The following is a 19,594-nucleotide window of genomic DNA, read 5'->3' as shown; positions in this document are numbered from 1 at the left end:
GGCTCTTTATACTTTGCATCCTGAATATACACCTCAAAATGCTTCATAATTATAGTTCAGGTCTCAAGAATCATCATAAATTACCCATCTGCCACTCACTCTCTGCTAAAAGCCACAGACCGACCTCATTTCAGCGGCATGGCGACATCTAAGCTGTCATGTGCTACAAGGCTCACATGATAATTCACTTTATACTGCGGACCTGACTACCCCAGAGGGACACACCACAGCCGATGACAACGGGAAGGGTGGGAGGGGAGCGGGGTGCCCCCCTGAAGACTGGGATGGGCTCTAGCTGGCGAGGGTCCTGCTTACCTCTCAGCTCAGCTGGGCCGAGTCTGAGCTGCCGGCTGGTTTAGAAGAAGAGGCCAGACAGTTGCAGCATCCAAAGCAGCCCTGCCACCCAGCTGGTGGGATTCTGTGCACAGTTTCCTTAGTCCCTGGGGTGTTTTGCCCAGGGGCCATTCACCCCCTGCCCTGGGCAAGCAGGCTGCCATCGCAGAGCGGCTGAGCACAGAGGTCCCCAGGGCAGGCCTCTGGGCACAGCAGGGACAGAGGCAGCATAACCAGAGAGGAAGAGCTGTTCTTGGACAGTGTCCTGTCTGTCCCTGGGCCCATATCCTCACCGAGGCCTACCAAAACTTTTCTTACAGGACCAGAAAGTGAGGCAGTAAGTATTTCTGGCTTTCAGTGACAGCACCTCAGCTCTGCTCCTACAGAACATCAGACACAGACACTCTTTGAATGAACAGGTGTGGCTGTGTTCCAATAAAACTTCATTAACAAAACAGGCAGCTGTCATATCTGGCCCCGGGGGCTGCAGCTCCCTGGCTCCTGCTGCAGGTGTGAACCGTCAGTCTACCCAGCTGCAGAAACAGACACCACACTTAGCCCTCAGATCTGGAGGCCAGAAGTCCAAGACAGAGGTGCCGGCAAGTCAGGCATCTGGGGACAGCCTCACGCTGGCCAGTGGTGGAAGGGTCTCTTTCCTGGGGGCTCCTGAATGGTCTCGTGGGGGTTAGGGTTTCAACATACGAGCTTTGGAGCAACAGTGTTTGTCAATGGCACAGAGGAAGGCCAGCTAATGTTGTCACTCAAAAGGGGGGAAAATGGGTGACCAAAGAGAAGCCATGTGACTGGGTTGGACACAACCACACTGAGCGCCAACTACATGCTGGGCCCGGCCTGAGGCCCAGGGACTCAGCTCTTGGATGTGACAGGACCGGACGGTCCCTGCAGCTGGCTGTCCGACATGCCCCACGTGGTGAAGGGGCAACTTGTGGAAACTTAGAACACGGGGGGAAAGTGGGGGGTGAACGTCCAATGTTAACCTTTCGCTCATCCTCATTTCCTAGTTTTGCAACAGGGAACATGGTACTGTTCCCTGTAAAACAACAACAGAATCCGCGAGGTAAGTGGACCTCACTTCCTGCAGCCTCGCCCTGCCCTCCACCCTGGCCCAGCCCAACAAGGAGGGGACAGCAGCCCCGCAGCAGCCAGCCTGCACCTCAAAGACCAGGGCTGTAAGGACGCCTGTGTTGCCCTTGGTGGCTTCTCTCTGTTAGTGTCGCCGGGTCCCCGGGCCAAGGCCCAGGGTCCCCCCGTGGGACCTGTCACCATGAGCCTGTGGTGGGAGACCCAAGTACATTCTTTAGACTCTCTGGGCTCAGAAACTTTTGAACTCCCCACCTCTGAATTTGCCGCCGGTGGAAACATCACCTGTTCCTTACCGTCCCTTATCATCACATGTTCACCATGTGACGTCAAGCAGCTGGCCGGGAGCCCTCCTGGCCATCAGGGCGAGTCACCCACTGATGCCCCCCTTTCCTCTCTGGCAGCTGTGCAGTGAAGCCCCAGGGAGCAGGTGCCGGCGCTGTCCTTGGTGCTGAAGTCGAGCTTGGGGGTCAGCCTGTTCCCCAAGGCCTGGCCGGAGGAGCCAGGCAGGGAAGACCCTGAGCCTCGTCAGGGGCTGCTGCGCCTGCCCCGCCCCTCCCCCTGGAGTCTGCTGCTCACCCAGGCGTCCATCCTGGGGCCTCAGGGGCTCAGAATGGGCAAAGGGTCCTGTCCGGTGTGCCGGCTGGACAGGCATCCTGGGGAAGCTGGCTCTGGGGAGAGGCGCCCTGCAGCCTGTGGGCTGCGCTGGTGGGTGAAGGACTCAGAGCCCCCCGCCCCGCCCCGCACACCCCTGGAAAGCTGGACTGCGAGAGAGAGAGAGAGAGAGAGAGAGAGAGAGAGAGAGAGAGAGAGAGAGCGGGGGTGGGAGACCCAGAGAGCAGCTCCAAGCGGGTTTCCGAAGCCAGCTTCCCAGAGGGGCAGCCGCAGAGGTTGGGGGTGGAAAAAGGGGCACCGGGTGGCCCCACACCCCTCTGTGTGTGACCTGCCCCTCACCTCATGAGCTGGGTGACAGGGTCCAGCTTACTCAGGCAGGCCCAGGACACTGGCCTGCTCTGCACACCCTCCCAGGACACCCCACCTCGGAGCTCCTGTGGGCCAGCACAGTCCGGGAGGGCACACCCTGGCCCCAACCCCGACTCAGCCCAGGCCTGCCAACCCAGAAGACCCCAGAGGGGATGCCGGGTGGAGGGTGGCCTGGGTGGGCCCCAGCTGAGCCCACCCCCACACCCCTCCCAGGGCCACCCTTTCCCCAGCTTCTTCCCTCTCAGGCCCCCCTCCACTGCCCTATCCTCTGCCCCCCCATCACCACCCACAACTCGCAGGCCCCGCCCCCTCCACTGACCCCTCCCCTGTCTCACCCGCCCCCACCACAGTCCCCGGTTGTGGCGCCGGAGGGAGGCACGTGTGCCCGCGCCCGTGCAAGGATGCGCGGCCACGCCTGGCCAGGCCATCTTTAGCCCGCGCGCGGCCCCTCGGTGCGCCCAGCCGGGTCCCGGCGCCAGCGCCAGGAGCATGAGCGCGGGCTGCGAGCGCGGGGCGGCGGCGGCCCCCAAAGTGGTGCCCGCGCCATGTGCCTCGAAGGTGGAGCTGCGGGTGAGCTGCCGGCACCTGCTGGACCGCGACCCACTCACCAAATCCGACCCCAGCGTGGTGCTGCTGCTGCACTCGCAGGGCCGGTGGGTGCAGGTAGGGCCGGGCGGGGGCTGGGCAAGCAGGGACCGCGGTGGTCTCGCCAGGCTGGCCGGGCGCAGCGCACGGCGCCCAGGAGCCAGGGCACGTGGGGTGGGGTGGGGTTACCAGGTCCAGAGGGGGCGCCAGGAGCTGAAGGAGCCGGGCCGAGGCTGGACCAGTGCGGCAGCAGCGGACGGGGCTCCAGGAGGAAAGAGGGGTGCTGGAGTTGGGGTGCCCCCAGGGTTCCGCCGGATCTGGAGGGTGCAGGCAGGGGGTTTGGTTAAGGGACGCAGAAGTGAGTGGCGCCCAGGCGTGGGCGGTGTGGCTTGGGTGGGGACGCAGGGTTGGACTGAGGTCACCAGTCCCCCTCTGTGTCCCGGGTCACCAGGATCTTCACCTCAGGTGCCAGGTCCCCATAGTCCAGGTGGAGGAACCGGCTGCAGAGCCCTGAGCAGGCAGCGGAGGGCGGCTCCAGAGCCGGGACGTGACCCAGAGATTCGGGACTCCCTCCGAGAGGGCTCGCCAGCCTGTCCCCTCGCTCCTGGAGTGACAGTTGGGGTGACCCGGCCCTCGAGCACCTGTGGCCGGGGTTGGGGCACCCCGCAGACCTGGCTCTGGGTGGGCGTTTTAGTCTCCGCGGTGTGGGGGTCTCCCCCTGACATGCTCTGGTCCCGAGGGTGACTGCCCCATGGCCCAAGCCTGTCTCCTCCACCCCCTCCACACACAGCCCTCCCCTCCGGGCAGTGGGAACCCTGGGCGCTCTGCCCTGTGCAAACTGCTTTCTCAGTCACCTCCTCACATAGAAAGGGCAAGAGCGGAGGTCAGCAGTGGAGGCCGAGGTGCCTTCAGTGAGGGGGACGGGAACCCTGGTGTTGGCCACCAGAAATCTAGGCGAGGGCCATGGAGGGAACATGTCTGGCGCTCTGCTGCCGAGCGGCGTGAGCTCTGACCTTGCACAGTCTCCTGTCATCTTGGAGCCACTGGCATCCTGGGGCTAAGAAACCGGGTGGGTCCACCCTCAGCTGTGCCCTCATTGCCTGGTGTGAGCACTGCTAGTGCAGGCGCCTCATTTGGGGTGCCAGGGTGTGTGGGAGCCTGGGGGGGGCACTGAAACCTGTCTACCCAGCTGGGGTTGTGCCAGAGCCCAAGGCGGATGGTGGAGGGAGCAGGACCCATTGGGAACCTGCGCCCCGAGTCCCCCTGCTGCCCAGCAGAGTGCTGGGGAGAGGTCTCTGCCTTGGGTGTGCCCAGCCCTAGCTCCAGGGTCTGTCCCAGAGAGTGGAGCCTCAGTTCCCACCGTGCGTGATGTGGGGGCAGAGCAGCCGAGGTGGGCATGAGATGCAGAGGCGCGGAGAAGCTCACCGTGTCCGTCAGGGGCACCTCCAGGCCAGGGATGGAGGTGCGGGGGTCCTGGAGAGAGTCCTGTGGGGTGGAGTGCAGGTCAGTGGGGGTCTTCCCAGGGCGTGACCTGCCAGGCAGACCCCAGGAGAAGGGAGCCTGAGGCTGGGCCGGCCCTGGTTGGGCTGGGGGAAGCCCCTCCCCACGGGTCTGCTGTCTGTGCTGCAGGTGGACCGGACGGAGGTGGTGGGGAGTTGCCTGCACCCCACGTTCTCCAAGGTCTTCACACTCGAATACTGCTTCTCGGAGGCTCAGAGGCTGCGCTTTGAGGTCTACGACAGCCACGGTCCCAGTGGCCTCAGCTGCCAGGATGACGACTTCCTGGGGGGCGTGGAGTGCACCCTGGGGCAGGTGGGTGCCTGTCCCTTCGGGAGGGGGAGGGCGGGGGGCGCCTGGGCTGGTCCTGGGGGGCTGGTGCGGTGCAGCAGGGGACAGGCCCCGCGGGTCCCTCTGGGGAGCATCCTGGCTCCGCCGTTTCCATGGCTGCTTCTCTGTCAGTCCCTTCTTAGTCATTTTTAAAAACATGTCGTTTTGAGCTGGGTACTGTGCTCACGTGGTTTAGAGCGGGCAGAGCCTGCCGTCTGCGCCCTCCGCCCTGGGCCCCGTCTCCGCACACCGGCCGAGACCGAATGCACGGGAGGAAGGAGCACGCTTTCTTCTCTGCTCGGTTTTAACGCACGAACCACACAGCTCCCCGGGTGCGTGGGGAGGCCCCGTCCCGCCCTCTGCACCAGCAGTGTGACCAGAGCTCGGTGTCAGCTGCGCCCAGCACGCCCCACATCTGATGCTCACACGAACCAGGGGGCACCGTTATGGGCTTCTGTCTAACGTGCCTGCAGCTGGACAGGTGGAGATCGATGTGTGCCTGAGCGTCCCCAGATCGGCCAGGACGCTTTCCTCACCCACAGGGTGGGGTGGGCCAGCTAAGTGCTGATGCCTGTCAGGGCCACCGTCGCTGTCTCCGTGGAGATAGCTGAGGACACTCTGAGTTGTCCCAGGGAGGAAGTCACCAGCCCTCCAGCAGCCATGGTGGGGGAGGGGTTGCCACTCACCAGAGTAGGACCGCAGCCCGTCTTCCGCAGCCTGTTCTAGAACCTCATGTCCGTGAACCACACGGGATGTTCGCATTTGTGTCCGGCGTGTTTTGCACGACACGAGGCTGCCGGACTCACCCCCGCCCACGTTGCCTGGGCCACAGCTGGTGCAGGGCGCCCCCTTCTGTCCCCTGCGTCTCAGATAAGAGGACCGAGGGTTAGGAAGGACTTGGGCCTGAGAAAGGTCAGCAGAGCAGGGTGCCCCCGGGGATTAGCCCGCCACCTGCCAAGAGCACAGAAGAGGACAGCTCACACACGGACACACGTGGACACACGTGTGCACAAACCCACACACAGGCACACATGTGCTCACGTGCATGCACAAAGACATGCATGCTCGGGCTCAAGTGCATACACATTTGTGTGCACATACCATGCACATGCAGACACACACAGGTGTGGGTGCAGTCCCGTGGACACACACGTGTGGACATCGATGCAGCCTCTAGACAACAAACGAGAACCTCCTGCTCTGCACCCGCCGCCCCACAGTCTGGGACCGGTCGTGGGGTTGGGGCGGGAGAGGCAGTGGTCTCAAAACCCAGTGCCGTGACCTTGAGCAAGTCCCTGACCTCTGCCTGAGCCTGTCCACCTGGGCTACGGACGCGCTGAGTGTGACTGAACCTCGTACCCACCCCAGAGCCACGGGCAGGAAGCGCTGTTGGCCACTCTCTGTTATCGGACCAGCTGTCCCTGCTTCCTGACGAGAGAACCCAGACGGGAAGCCCACAGATGGGAGAATGGGGGGGGCACGCGGCCCCCACGCCTTGCCGAGAGCGTTCCCACCCTGGGCCTGTTTTCTCTTCCGCACAGAGCGTTCCTAAGCGCTCAGGAGCTGCTAGCCAGGCAGCCCCTGACGGGGGGGTACATCCTGTCCCCCATCTGCACACAGCCCCCTTCACCGTGGTCTCCCCAGCCCTCCCAGAGACAGGAGCCCATGTGGGGTGGGCCAGGTAAGTGCTGGCGCCTATCAGTGCGACGTCACTGTGGTGATAGCTGTGGACGCTCTGAGTCCCCCAAGAGGAAGTCCGGGGCCCTCCAGCAGCCATGGCAGGGGAGGGGTTGTCATGCACCACAGGAGGTCCCCAGCTGCCCGAGCACCACCCTCTGGTGAGCAGGTGTCCCTGGCTGCAGAGAGCGTCCTGCATCTCCTCACTGGCCCCATTCAGGGCCTGGAACCTAACAGGGAGGTGGCCAGGCAGAGGGATGAGACCCCAGGACAAGAGGGGAAGAGCTGGGCTGTGTTCCCCCCGTCCAGCTCCTGCCCCTGCACCCCCACCACCAGCCAGGAGCCACCCTTGGGGCCTAGTCTGCGGACGCCTGACACAGGCCCAGTGCTCACCCTCATGTGGCCCTGGGTGGTCTCTCTCATGCCTCCTCTGAGCCTCAGTTTCCTCCCCTGACACGTGGATGATGGGGGCCCATGTGGGGGTGCAGTGATAGTGTCAGGCCGAGCGAGAAGGACGACTGTTGGCCAAGTGTCCCAGGGGAGGGCCATGGGCTGGTGACTGCCAGGCCCCAAGGGCAAAGGGTCCCACGTAGCCGGTTTGGAGGAGCCGGGCCACCAGGCTGAGGAGACAGGGAGACAGGGTCCCTGGGGGGCAGGAGCTGACCCTTTCGGGACCTTCCTGACCTCCAGATTGTGGCCCAGAAAAAGATGACCCGCGCACTGTTGCTGAGGTCTGGCAGGAATGCGGGCAAGTCCACCATCACGGTGAGACCCCCCCCCCGGCAGACCTGCGCCCTGTCCTCGCTGCAGCTCTGAGCGTCCTGCCCATACTACCAACTAGGGAGGTCCCAGGGGGGTTGGGTGCCCCCCTCCAGCCTCCACGGGGCTGCTCTTGGGTGTGGGCAGGTGGGGGAGCCCCGTCTTGGGGCCTTGGCTGGGGCGGACCATGGCTCTGGACCTTGGCTCTGCCCCGCCCAGGTCACGGCTGAGGACATCTCCACCAACAGTGGGTTTGTGGAGCTCTCCTTCCGGGCCCAGAAGCTGGACGACAAGGTGAGTGCGGGGGGGGGGGGGGGGGTGCCCCCCGCCGGGCAGGGCCCTGGGCGGGAAAGGGCAGCCCCAGCCCAGCTTGGCCCCTGCTTCAGGGCTCCAGCCTCAGGGAAAGCAGTGCTGTCCCTGATGAGCCAAGTGGGGGCTGCATGGCAGCCACATCAGGGTGTATTTCTGTCACTGCTGTGAGCCCTGCCTGCCCATCAGGCGTGGGGTGGGGGGCAGCAGGTGGCAACGGGGCCCAAGTTACAGCAGGCGGCTCTCAGGAGGGGCTGCGGCCTCACTGGACCTCCGAGCCGACAGAGGCCCCAGGGGTGAGGGGTCAGCGGGGTCGGCGGAGCAGGGCCGCACCCCCCGCTGCTCCCACAGGACGTCTTCAGCAAGTCGGACCCCTTCCTGGAGCTGTACCGGGTCAACGAGGACCAGAGTCGGCAGCTGGTGCACAGGACGGAGGTGAGCGTGCTGCCCGGCCCCGCAGTGCTGTGGGACTCGGAAGGACGGGCGCCCCCGGCTGTCGGGGCGCCACATACAGACCCACCCTCCCCTGTGCACAGGCAGCCGAGGGCGGGTGTGGATCGGCGCCGTGAGAACTCCCCGCTGGCCCTGCAGTCCCCACCTGCAGGTGGCGCTGCAGACAGCAATCCCGGGGCACTGGCTGTTTGGATTCATTAGTGTCAGTGCCTAGAAAAGAGCCTGTTTCAGGAAGAGGCGTTGCCGCCCCCTGCCCACAGGTGGTGAAGGACAACCTGAGCCCCGTGTGGGAGCCCTTCAAGGTGTCGCTGAGCGCCCTGTGCAGTGGCGACGAGGCTCGGCCTCTGAAGGTGGGGACCCAGCCAGCCGGCAGGCGGGGGCAGGAACCCCAGTGGGGGGACCTCTGGGGGCCGGTGGCTGAGCAGGCTGGCTCCGCAGGGCCTGGTTTGGGACCACGACACCCGCGGAAAGCACGACTTCATCGGGGAGTTCACCACCACCTTCTCGGAGATGCAGCAGGCTTTCAGCAGGGGCCAGGTGAGCCGGCCCTTCCTGGCTGCTGAGGCTCTGGACACCGGGCCCTGACTCAGCTTCGAGGGGGCCGCTGTGGGCAGCAGCCACAGCGTCAGAAGACATGGCACCGGCTGCCTCTTAGGCCTCCCGGGGCCCCTGGGGGGTGGTGCTGGTGCCGGCGCTCCACCTGGGGCTCTCTGCCCACCCCTGCCCCCCAGGCCCAGTGGGAATGCGTGAACGCCAAGTACAAGCAGAGGAAGCGGCATTATAAGAACTCTGGCGTGGTCATCCTGGCAGAGCTGAAGGTACTAACTGCCTCTGCCCGAAGCCAAAAGTGGCCCCACCCCCGAGGTCCCCCAGTGTCAGAGGAACTCCTGGGGGCCTTCTCCCTGATGCCTGGTGGTCCCCAGTATTCAGGGGAGTTAATGGGTGGGGTGAGGGGCGGGGGTAACAGAGGAGCCAGGGTGCTGGGTGCTCAGGCAGCCAGGGGCCTGAGGAGGGAGGGTCCACCCTTGCCCACACCTGCTGGCCTCTGCCCACCCCTGCCTCAGCTCCCCGGGGTGGGGCAAGGAGTCCTGGGCAGGCCCTGCTGAGCTGACCCCACTGCCTGGCAGTCCTCCAGGGTCTACTCTTTCCTGGACTACATCATGGGCGGCTGCCAGATTCACTTCACGGTGAGTGCACAGGTCCGCCCCGCAGCCAGCCGGTGCACCCGCTCCCCACCCGGGCCTGGCTCTGCATTGGTTTGGCACCCGGGATAGAGGTGCAAACAGACATGGGGACAGTGGGCCCTTCTCCCCACCCGCTAGCTTCTCCCTGTGCCTTTTCCTGGGGTCCTGTTCTGTGCAGGGGAGCTGGGCACCCTCAGGAGAGACGTAGCCAGGACTGACCCTCCAGAAAAACACAGTGACAGGGAAAAGACATCAGGAAAGACTCAGTGAGTGTCGACTCCCAGGGGCCACACGAGGGGCACCCTGGCAGGTGGCCCTGGTGCAGCTGAACAGAGAGCCCAGGGTTCCTTCTGCCCCATTCCTGCTGTATCACTGAATGACCCAGACTCACCTGCGGGGTGTGGCCCAGTGGGTGCGGGGCTGGCCCCTCAGGGAGGGTGGCAGGGATGGTGGCAGCCCACGGGCTCAGCGAGCGGTTCTGGGAGCAGGGGGCACCGACAGGTGTCCCCATGGGGTTCCTCACAGACTCTGGGAGCCACTCTGACAGGCCCCCTTGCTGAGGGGCCTCAGTTTCCCTCACCCATCAAGTGGGGGTGCAGGAGCCTCCAGGCTAGGCGGGAGAGGGGCTCCGGCATCATCTCGGGGCCTCCGCAGGTGGCCATCGACTTCACGGCCTCCAACGGCGACCCGAGGAACAGCTGCTCCCTGCACTACATCCACCCCTTCCAGCCCAACGAGTACCTGCAGGCCCTGCTGGCCGTGGGCGAGGTCTGCCAGGACTACGACAGGTGCTCCCCACCGCCTCTCCCCGACACGCCGGCTCCGTGCTGCGGGCCAGGCAGCCCTGCATGGCTGACCCCGAGGGCGGGTGCCACTCCTTGGTGGGTGTGGGGTCGGAGTCTGTGTCCACAGGAAAGTGGCCCTCAGCTCAGGGCACTGCTCACCCTTCACACCCCCGGGGGTCCTGTGTCCCACTTTACAGAGCAGCAAACTGAGGTGTGGACAGTGAGCCCGCTGTGGGGAGGGGCTTTTGGGACAGCAGGGTCCCTCGGGCAGGGAGCCGACCCTCTCGGAGGTCGGGTTGCCCCCCAGCAGGTGCCCAGGCCTGGAGCAGAAGTGGGAGATGTGGTCTCCGAGCGGTGGCTCTGTCCCCACCCGCCTGCACCAGGCTCCCCACCTCACTGTGGCTCCCCCGTGGCACAGAGCTCTGTGAGCGCCCCCCAAACCACTCGCACCCTGCCCCTCACCCGCCCGGAAATCAGGAACCCCCGGTGACAGGGCCACCTCTCTTCCAGCGACAAGAGGTTCTCGGCTTTGGGGTTTGGAGCCCGGATCCCTCCCAAGTTCGAGGTAGGTAGGACAGCCTGGGGTGCGTCTCCCTCTGTACCCAGCCCCCCGACCCTGCCTCTCCCCGGAGCCACTGCCATGGGATGGGCGCAGGGAGCCTGGCCTCCCTGCCAGAGGGCCTGGCCTTTGGCCTCTGGAGACAAGGAGAAGAGGACGGTCGTCTGGAACCCCAGTCACAGATGACAGTCCCACTGGCTTAGGCAGAAAACCACGGCGGCGGGCAGCTCAGGGCTCGGTCGCTGCACTGGGGGCTGGACAGGAGCCCGGGACTGGTCTGTCTGCCATCTGTCCGCCATCTGTCCTGGTACCTCCCTTTCAGGGAGGCGAGCAGGTTGGCAGGCCCCTTTGTGTCCCCAGGTATCCCACGACTTTGCCATCAACTTTGACCCCGAGGACGACCGGTGCGAAGGTAGGAGCCCCAGGGAGGCCCCGGGAGGGGTTACTGCGGGCCCGGCTCACTGCCTCCCCCTGCAGGCATCCAGGGAGTGGTGCAGGCCTACCAGCACTGCCTGCCCAGGGTCCAGCTCTACGGCCCCACCAACGTGGCTCCCGTCATCTCTAAGGTGGCCCGCGTGGCCGCAGCGGAGGAGCGCACCGGCGAGGCCTCGGTAGATGCCCCAGATCCTGTCCCTTAGGTCTCAGGGTCTCTCCAGGGTGTGGGGAGCCCCTCCCCACCCAGGACCCGCAGATCCCTCCTCCCCTTGCCCCAGTGCCTGGCTGCAAGGGGCCACCCCAGAGTGGGGGGAGAGGTGACTGGGGCACAGCTCAGACTCACTCCAGAAAAACTGGAGACCCCAGCCAAGGGGTGTCGACGGTCCCGCCCGGGTGTCTGGGGAGAAGGCTGCCTGTGGACTTGGGAGCTTGGTGGAAGGCAGGACAGGGGCGCAGCTGCCCCAAAGGGTCCCCACAGGGCCACCACTGCGTCCCTGTGCCCCCAGCAATACTTCATCCTGCTGATCCTGACGGACGGCGTGGTGACCGACATGGCGGACACGCGGGAGGCCATTGTGCACGCCTCCCGCCTGCCCATGTCTGTCGTCATTGTGGGTGTGGGCAACGCGGACTTCACAGACATGCAGGTCCTGCATGGGGACACTGGCGTCCTGTGCTCCCCGCGGGGCGAGCCTGCCCTCCGGGACATCGTCCAGTTCGTGCCTTTCCGGGAACTCAAGAGCGTGAGTGCTCAGGGCCAGCGGCGGGTCAGGGCCCGGCCCCGAGGTGCCCCGGTCCCGGCGACTGCGGCAGGTCCCCCCCCCCCCCGGCAGTGCACCAGGGGTCACAGGGCTCAAGCCGCCCTCCCCTCCCCGCAGCAGGTGGCCGGGGGAGCCGGGGACCGCCACCAAGTGAGCAGACTGCCCCCCTCCGCAGGCGTCCCCGGCAGCGCTGGCCAAGTGCGTGCTGGCTGAGGTGCCCCGGCAGGTGGTGGAGTATTACAGCCACAGGGGGCTGCCGCCTCGTGGCCTCGGCACCCATACCCGGAACGGCGGGCCAGGCCCCACACCCCGAGCGCCCACAGAGGAGGGGCGCCAGCTACCTCCTGTCTCCAGCACCCCTGTGGTCCCTTAAATCCCCCCTGACCTTCCAGGGGCCCCCTGTCCCCCAGCCCAGGCCCACCCCTCATTCTCAGGGCCCCCAAGACTAGAAGATGAACCCGTCCAGGCCCCAGGAAACCCAGACGCAGGAGCTGAAGGTGTGGGGGCTGGAGGGAGAAGCAGGGGTCCTGCTTGGCATCTGACTTCATGGGGAGGGGCCAGCAGGTGGCACCCATCACCGAAAAACCCAGAGCCCCCCGGGCCCGCCCCCCACCAGCCTCCACAGTCAGATTGCTCTTCCCTCTGCCCTGCTCTGTGTCCTGCCCTCACACCTTGTCGTGGGGTGTGCAGCTGGGGCTCGGGTGCAATAAAGCGTCCTCATTTCCCGCAGCAGTTTGTGCCTTTACTGCCCATCCCCTCCCGCCCGCCCCCTGCAGTGAGGATGACCCAGCAGCAGACGGCCCCGGGGGCTAAGAATCTGCCCCTCCCAGCTCCACCCGACAGGGACTCTTCCAGCCTTTGGCTTGCTCCTCAAGGTCCCTCCTGGACTGGACGGAAGGCCTCCCAAGAACGCAAGGGTGTCAGGAGGGCTGCGGCCTCTGCCCCCACTCGGGAGGACCTGTGTTACTCACTGAAGTTACAGACTCTGTCTGTGAGAGGCTCCCCCGCCAGGGCCTCCCAGCCCTGTGGGGGTGGGACTCCAACTGAGATTCCCCCTGAACTATCTCGTCCGGGGGAAACGAGCTGTCCTGTCCCTGAATCCAGGGCCACCATCTACCCCTCCATCCATCCATCTGACCTTCTGTCCATCCATCTACTCCTGGATCCTATTTTTAGCTCCTGATTCATCTCCTGTTAAGCAGGGGTAATGGGCATCGCCATGGCAACCTGGCCATGACGCATCTGGAAGGGCCGATGCTGGCCTCTTTGGCAGTGGAGCGGACAACTGAGAAGCTTCCCCACTCCACACATCTGGGCAGCAGCTGGGTGCAGGGTGGGGGGTGGGGCTGTGGGTCCTGAGGTCGGGAGGCAAGGGTCAGCCTCCTCCTGACCTGGCTGCTGAGGCTGCGTGAGGGGACAGCAGTTTCAGTGGCTGGGACCCCATGCAGGCCCTGCGCTCCACTGGGGGACAGGACCACGAGGTGGGTCCGGTGAGATCTGGGGGGGAGCAGAAGGCACAGAGGGGTCAACTGAGAAGAGGGGCGATTCCTCGCTCAGCAGGAGGCAGCTGGGGCCCAGGGAGCTGGGGGTGGAAGGGGGTACCCCCCCAAGTCCTGGGCCACGCTCCCAGGGAGCCATGGGGTGGGTGTGCCTCCTGGAGGGAGAGTTGGGTCCTATGTCACTTCCCAGGCTTGGTCAGGACACGCCACGCCGCGGCCTGCTCACTGCAGACACTGGCTCTGGGGACGCAGGCCACGCAGTGAGGAGGCCCAGGGCGAGCCAGGGGAGTGGGTGGCCACCGTGACCTGCAGCCTGCCGACGCCTCCTGGCCACTGCAGGAGAGACCCTGCACCAGAACCACCCGCGGGTCCCTCCTGTGTCCCCGACGCACGGGCACGGCAGGCCACCCTGCTCATTGTAGCTTTCAGCGGCCACATTTCAGCGTGACGGGTTAGCGGCCCCAGACTGACACTGCGCCTTGTGCGCGTGCGCGAGCGGGGGGGGGGGGGGGCACTGGGTCTGGTAAAAAACACCGCGGGGCAAAGTGGGGTTCTTCTCCAGCCCTGTGGGTGGTTGTGCCAAACCTCCACCCCTTTGCCTGTGAACGTGCCCCACTCTGCGAGGGAGCAGGGACTCAGGGTCAGCGCCGCACCCCCCGCCCCAGGGGCTGCCCTGCTTGCTGTCCTCAGTCAGGCGTGGGCGGCCAGGCGCAGGCACAGCAGCCGCTGGGAGTCGTGGCTGTTCTTTCTTCTGCTGCGGAGAGGAAGCGCGGTAGGAAACTGTGACTAAGTGCCGGTAATTGGTGCGGGGGAGCGCGGCTGTGAGACGCAGAGCCTGGCGCAGGGCCATGAGCACAGGCCGTCCTCTGCCTGCCACCCCCACCCCTGCGTGGCGTCGCCCTGAGTGAAGGCATCGGGACCCTGGCCCAGCGTGGACCCTCGTACCTGTTAGCATGTGCAGCAGACGCTGAGCCCCCGCGTGGGAGTTCTCCCCTTGGGGTGCTTGCCAGGCAGGCGTCTCGAACCTCAGGGCAGTGCTGACGCACAGCAGCCCCGCCGGGTCCCCTTTGTGAGCGACGCTTCCCAGAGGGCGTGTGTGCCCGAGTGCCACAGGTGTGTGTGTTGTGTGCACGTGCTGTGTGTGCAGGTGTTATGCATGTGTGCTTGTGCACAAGTGTGCATGTGTAGGTGTGCGAAGGGTGCGCAGTCAGGAGGGCTGGGGGGTGGGGGGTCTTTGTCCTCCGCTGCTTTACTGAAGCCTGTCCTGACCCACCAGCAACCCCAGGGCGGCCCACCCCTCCCCTTGTGCGGCCCACCCACTCTGCGGCCGCTGGGAGCCGGCCAGGCCAGGCTGTGTGGGCCAAAGGCCCTGGTGTCCTTCTGGGACAAACACTTCCCGGAGCCACTCAGTGCGGAGTTCGCTGACAGAATGAGGCGCAGATGCTCGACCAGCAAAACCTTCCCTGCCCTGGGGGGAGCCAGTCTTGGGGGCTGGGAACAGGGCACCTGCAGGCAGGTGGGCGGACAGGTCTGACTGACTTGCTCTGGGCCTACGGGGCTGAGGGCCAATGGCTGGAATGATACATGAGGACAATGTCTGCCCAGCGCCCGGGTCAGACCATGCTGGACTGCCACGGCCAGTGTGAGTCCTCAGGCCTGGAGTGAAGGGCCGCGCCAGTAGGTCAGTGCGCAGTTTAGTAAGTCCCCGTTTTAAGTGGAAGGAAATGTGGAGCTAAACCCTCTGCCCAGGCGCCTTACCTGGGGTTTCCTGTGTGAGCTGACTCCTGGCCCAGCCTCAGCTCACCCTCAAGAGCTGGCGAGTTCTCCTTCAGAACGTGGGGCACCCGGGGCAGAAGGCACCATGGTGGGTGGGTGTGGTCCAGACTGCAGTCCAGAGCCCCGCCCCTCTGCTCAGCGGGAGGGGAGGGGGGGGCTCCCAGGCACAGGAGGGTCCCAGCAGAGACCACTACCCAGGTGGCAGGGATGGGCAGGGACGCCCAGACCTCCAGTGCATGCTCTGGACAGCTGCCCACAGACCTGGCCCAACCTAGGGGTGAGCTCGCCTTGCGCCTGCCCGGACACAGGTGCAGGCAGGCGGGCGGGCGCCAGGCATGGCGGTACCAGGAGCTGGAGGGCATGCGCAGTGCGGGCAGGCAGCGTGCAAACCACTGAGCCCCGGAGACCATCCCTGGGGCCTGGCAGAGATGTGGCACGGAGGGCTCCACCGGCCTGTCCTCTCGGATTCGCAAACACTCACGTCCGCAGGAACCGAGGCCTCACTCCCCAAGCCCACCCCGCGCCCCTGGCTGGGCCCTCCCGTGTAGGGTGGCTTGTCGGCTCGCACCCCCAGGTCCCCTTTGGGTTCTCAGCTGTGAAGTAGGCAGAGCAGTGCTACCCACGCCTGTTTTCTCACTGGTTTTCCTCCTGCCCCGCTCTTCGGTGGTTACTTAAGCGGACCGAGGGAGGCTTTCTGGTTGCTTGCTCCTCGAATTTTCCCCAGTCCTGGCTTGGAAGTTTCACACTTTTCTAGCTGCGTGTTTCCGAGTTGGGTATTTATCTGTGTCTTCTCTCCGCCCTGACCCCCACGAGAACGTTCTGAGTCTCGTCACCCCTTTCCAGTCTGTCCGGAACGCTAGTTGTCATGCGGGTGTGATCGATATTCTTTTATGCAGGTGATCTGTGTTTCCTTTACCTTGATGCTGTTTCTCTGCTCAGCACCCTGTTTGCACCTGTCTCCCCCACCAGGGCCCCCTGAGCCCCTGCACCCCAGGAAAGCGAGGCACCTAACAGCCACATGCTGCTCGCCTGCTTAGTAGGTCACTCGGATTGGCTGGCCACCAGGGGGCGCTGCTCCTAATGCCCACTTGCCCAGAAATGGGGGTTGCCACTCCCAGGGGACCCCCACGCCCTGGACCAGGACCTCAGGCTGTCCTCCAGGAAGAGGGGACCGTCCCTTGGGCCTGCAAAGTCCTGTTCTTAGATGCTGACCTCGGACCACCTTGGCGGAGGGAAGCTAAATGCACCTGTCCCCACAGTAGCTCAGGGAAGCCAGGGCCCTCTCCTGCAAGGCCACAGGCCCACCAGAACCCCAGGTGGGACCCAGGGCCCCGTCCTGTGCCCACACACACCCCGCCACCTCCAGCACCCTTCCCACCATCAGACAGAGACACTCCCATGGCAAGGCAGCGGCACATGGAGCCCTGCTTGGAGGGCAGGGGGCAGTTGCCTGCTCACCAGCCTGGGCGGCGTGTGTGGGGGCAGAACAGACTTCTCCTTCAAACAACTGCTTGCCAAGCTGATGGGGGCAGACCTGCAGGCTCCCAGACTGAAAATTAGACACGTTATTCCTTTTTTTTAAAGATTTTATTTAATTTATTTTTAGAGAGAGGAGAAGGGAAGGAGAAAGAGAGGGAGAGAAACATCAATGTGTGGTTACCTACTGGTGACTGGGCCTGCAACCCAGGCCTGTGCTCTGACTGGGAATCAAACCACCGACCTTCAGGTCAGCAGGCCGGGGTTCAGTCCACTGAGCCACACCAGCCAGGGCAGAAAATTAGATACGTTCTTCAGCATCGGGAGGCCCTCCTTCTCCCCTCTCCTGTCACTGTCCCCGTCCTGCCTCACGACAACTGCTCGATTGTCTCCCCATGGGAACACTATGTGGGTTTTGCTTGAATTGGTGCTTCTGGGGCAGCTGTTCTTTTTGATATCAAATAAAAATGCTTGTTGCCTCTCACTTGGGCTTTTTATTTTTTAATAAAATTAAAAGGTTAACATCACATTCACACTCAAGTCCAGGGACTGGGGTGGGCCGAGGTGGGGGTGGCAGTGGTTGGTGGGTGCTGGGCAGTGGCGTTGGCAGCTGCCCTCAGGCCCAGACAGGAGGGTATGTGCTGCCAAAAAGACTGTTGGGGCTCAGGGGAGCCCCAAAGCTGGTGCTGGTGCTGAAGCCACCCATTGCAGACTGAGTCCTGTTCTGGAGGCTGGGCTGGAGGCTGCGACAAATCAGCAGAGGCAGCGCCCCGCCCACCCAGTCACTACAGAGGGAATGAGGCCCGTGTGGGGTGGTCGGCAGTGGGCGCCCCGCCCAGCCATGGTCTTTCACTTGCATTGGGGTGTGTCCTGCAGGGACGAGTTGTGAGGTTCCCCGGCCCAGCCTCGGCAGGGTTCAGGGTCCCTGAAGGATGGACGTAGCAGGAGACTGAGGAGTCAGACACTCGACTGGATGCCGGAGAACAGCCAGCCTCTGTGGGACTGACTGAACTCACAGATTTTGATTTCGGCTTTATTTTTATAGAGATTGTTGTATAACATTAAAGGAACGGGTGCGTGGCATGATCAGTTAAGCAGAAAAACGAATACAGAGGTAACCAGGAAAAGTACAAGAATTTCCATAGTTTCAGTTATGTGTTAACAAAAGTTGTTTTGACCAGGAGAACCATTAATCAGACAATTTGAACTAGCTCTATGTACAGAGTTTAAATGTCTTATTGTTTACTAAAGGTCTTAGAATTTGACATGGGGCAAAAAGGTACACTAGACCGAGCAGAGGTTAGGAAATTCATTATAAGCCTTTGTGATGTCTCACTTAGCTATCTATCTTTCTGTCCAAAATGTTTCTCTATGTACTATGGACTCTAACTCCTTGGTAGTTGTATCTATGTGCTTAGTTTATAATATCTAACAAGCTTCTCCTGTTTCTTTGCCTGCTAAATTCTAATTAATGTATATTCCTGTTCAAGGTAAAGGAGGGGCTGTTACTCCAACAACTTTTAGACATTCAGGGGCTATTTCATTAGAGGGAACTTTGTTCTCTGGTCAAGAAATTATTCTGTACAACTTTATTGGAATTATGCGAATCAATGAACCTGAAATGCAGGTGTCTAACAATCCCACCACCTTTTGATCACCAAAACAAACATGTAAGGAGAGACAGACAGGAAATCCAGCCGCAGGTGCCTCTGCCTTGCAGATGCATCTCAACCGTCCCAGCCTTGTCAAGGGACGGTTGCTGGCCGGCTCCTGACAGTGAGGTGACCTGGACGGACCTTGTGTGTTGGTGAGGAAGCCCAGGATGGGGCAGAGTCTGGGGCCCCAAAGGTAAGGGGAGGGGGCCTGATCAGGGCCTGCACCCGCCAGCCATGGGGAGATGCCACGTGGGTGCCGTTCGCTGGAGGAGAGTGACTGGGGACCCCCAACTGCTCTCGTTCCAAAGCTGCCCATACCGACAACACTTTTCTCCAGGCCCCTGCCCAGCCCCCAAGCCCACGTCTCCCCTCCGTGGACATCGAGCCCGGAAAGACCGGAACAAACACTCCTTGGGATGGCTGACCCTTGGAAGTGACCACCCGAGACGTGGCTGCCGGCCCAGTCACCCCGGAGCACAGGCCGTCCCCGCGGGAAGGCAGGGGCCTGACGGGGACAAGGGCCAGTCAGCACATCCTGACGGCTCCGCAGTGACCCAGCCCCCTGTTTGATTATAACACTGGTTAATAAATTACACGGGTCTCACATGTACAGTGCTGCAATGCAAGGCCATCATGTGGGTTTTGTGACGTGTGTTTGTCACCCGGAGTCCAGACTTCTTCCGCTCACTTACCTCCTCCCTCCCTCCTCCCTCCCCCACCCCTCCCCCCTCACAGCTGTCCATTCTCCGAGTCTAGGTCTCTGTTTATTTTGTCCACTCGATTCCACATACAAGAGAGATCACAGGGTACTTGTCTTTCTCTGACTGGCTTATTTCAACATGATCGCTTTTACTAACATATTTCAGCCACACATCAAACATAAAACACGGCTCTGAGTTTCAAGATTCTGCAGCTTCTGTCCTGGGAATGGAGCCTCTCGTTTACCAAGGTGGCCGCCAGTCCGAGCCCCCGGGTCAGAGGGTACCCGGAACGCAAGAGTCCTGCAGCTGCCCCGGGACTCAGGCAGACGGCAGAAAATCCGCGGGGCCGCGGGGATGTCTGACAGGCTCGATTCCCCGGCAGGGTGGTCCGCGCACGCTGCAAGCCGAGGGGGCCGGGAAGTCCTGACTCCCTTACATGTTGAGTGCACGCAAAGCCATCGAAAGCCATCAGGGTGCCAGTACTGACAGTCATAGAGCAGAGCTTTGTTCTCTGCATGGGGGCCCGTCCTCGAGGCCGCAGGGACACGGCCAAGCCACAGTGGCCTGGACGTCCGGTAAGGCAGCCTGATGGAATCCATTCTCCCTACAAGAAAAAATGTCGCTTTCCCCCCTCTGGGCCTCTTAAGAAACCGGGCCAAAATTATAAATGTTTCAAGGTTTCTGCTGAATGTGGTGTTTGCCAGTGTAACCGTCTAGAAAAACGAGACCTTGCTG

General features: G+C 63.1%; 1 protein-coding gene across 1 annotated transcript; it reads left to right on the top strand.

Annotated features, from left to right (window-relative positions):
• Positions 1–2,907: 2,907 nt before the first annotated feature.
• Positions 2,908–12,369, top strand: CPNE7 (copine 7). Its single transcript, XM_053672226.1, has 15 exons — positions 2,908–3,081; positions 4,633–4,815; positions 7,198–7,272; positions 7,486–7,560; positions 7,927–8,010; positions 8,289–8,378; positions 8,467–8,565; positions 8,760–8,846; positions 9,156–9,215; positions 9,867–10,000; positions 10,508–10,562; positions 10,917–10,968; positions 11,034–11,167; positions 11,498–11,734; positions 11,928–12,369. Exons 1-15 carry the CDS (start codon positions 2,908–2,910, stop codon positions 12,123–12,125), a joined length of 1,737 nt encoding a protein of 578 aa, XP_053528201.1. The 3' UTR covers positions 12,126–12,369.
• Positions 12,370–19,594: the final 7,225 nt, after the last annotated feature.

The sequence above is a fragment of the Artibeus jamaicensis genome, unplaced genomic scaffold (assembly GCF_021234435.1).
Source record: "Artibeus jamaicensis isolate MK-2021 breed Jamaican fruit bat unplaced genomic scaffold, CSHL_Jam_final contig_755, whole genome shotgun sequence".
Lineage (NCBI taxonomy): Eukaryota > Metazoa > Chordata > Mammalia > Chiroptera > Phyllostomidae > Artibeus > Artibeus jamaicensis.
The sequence above is the reverse complement of the archived record's forward strand: the minus strand, read 5'-3'. Positions and strand labels throughout refer to the sequence as shown.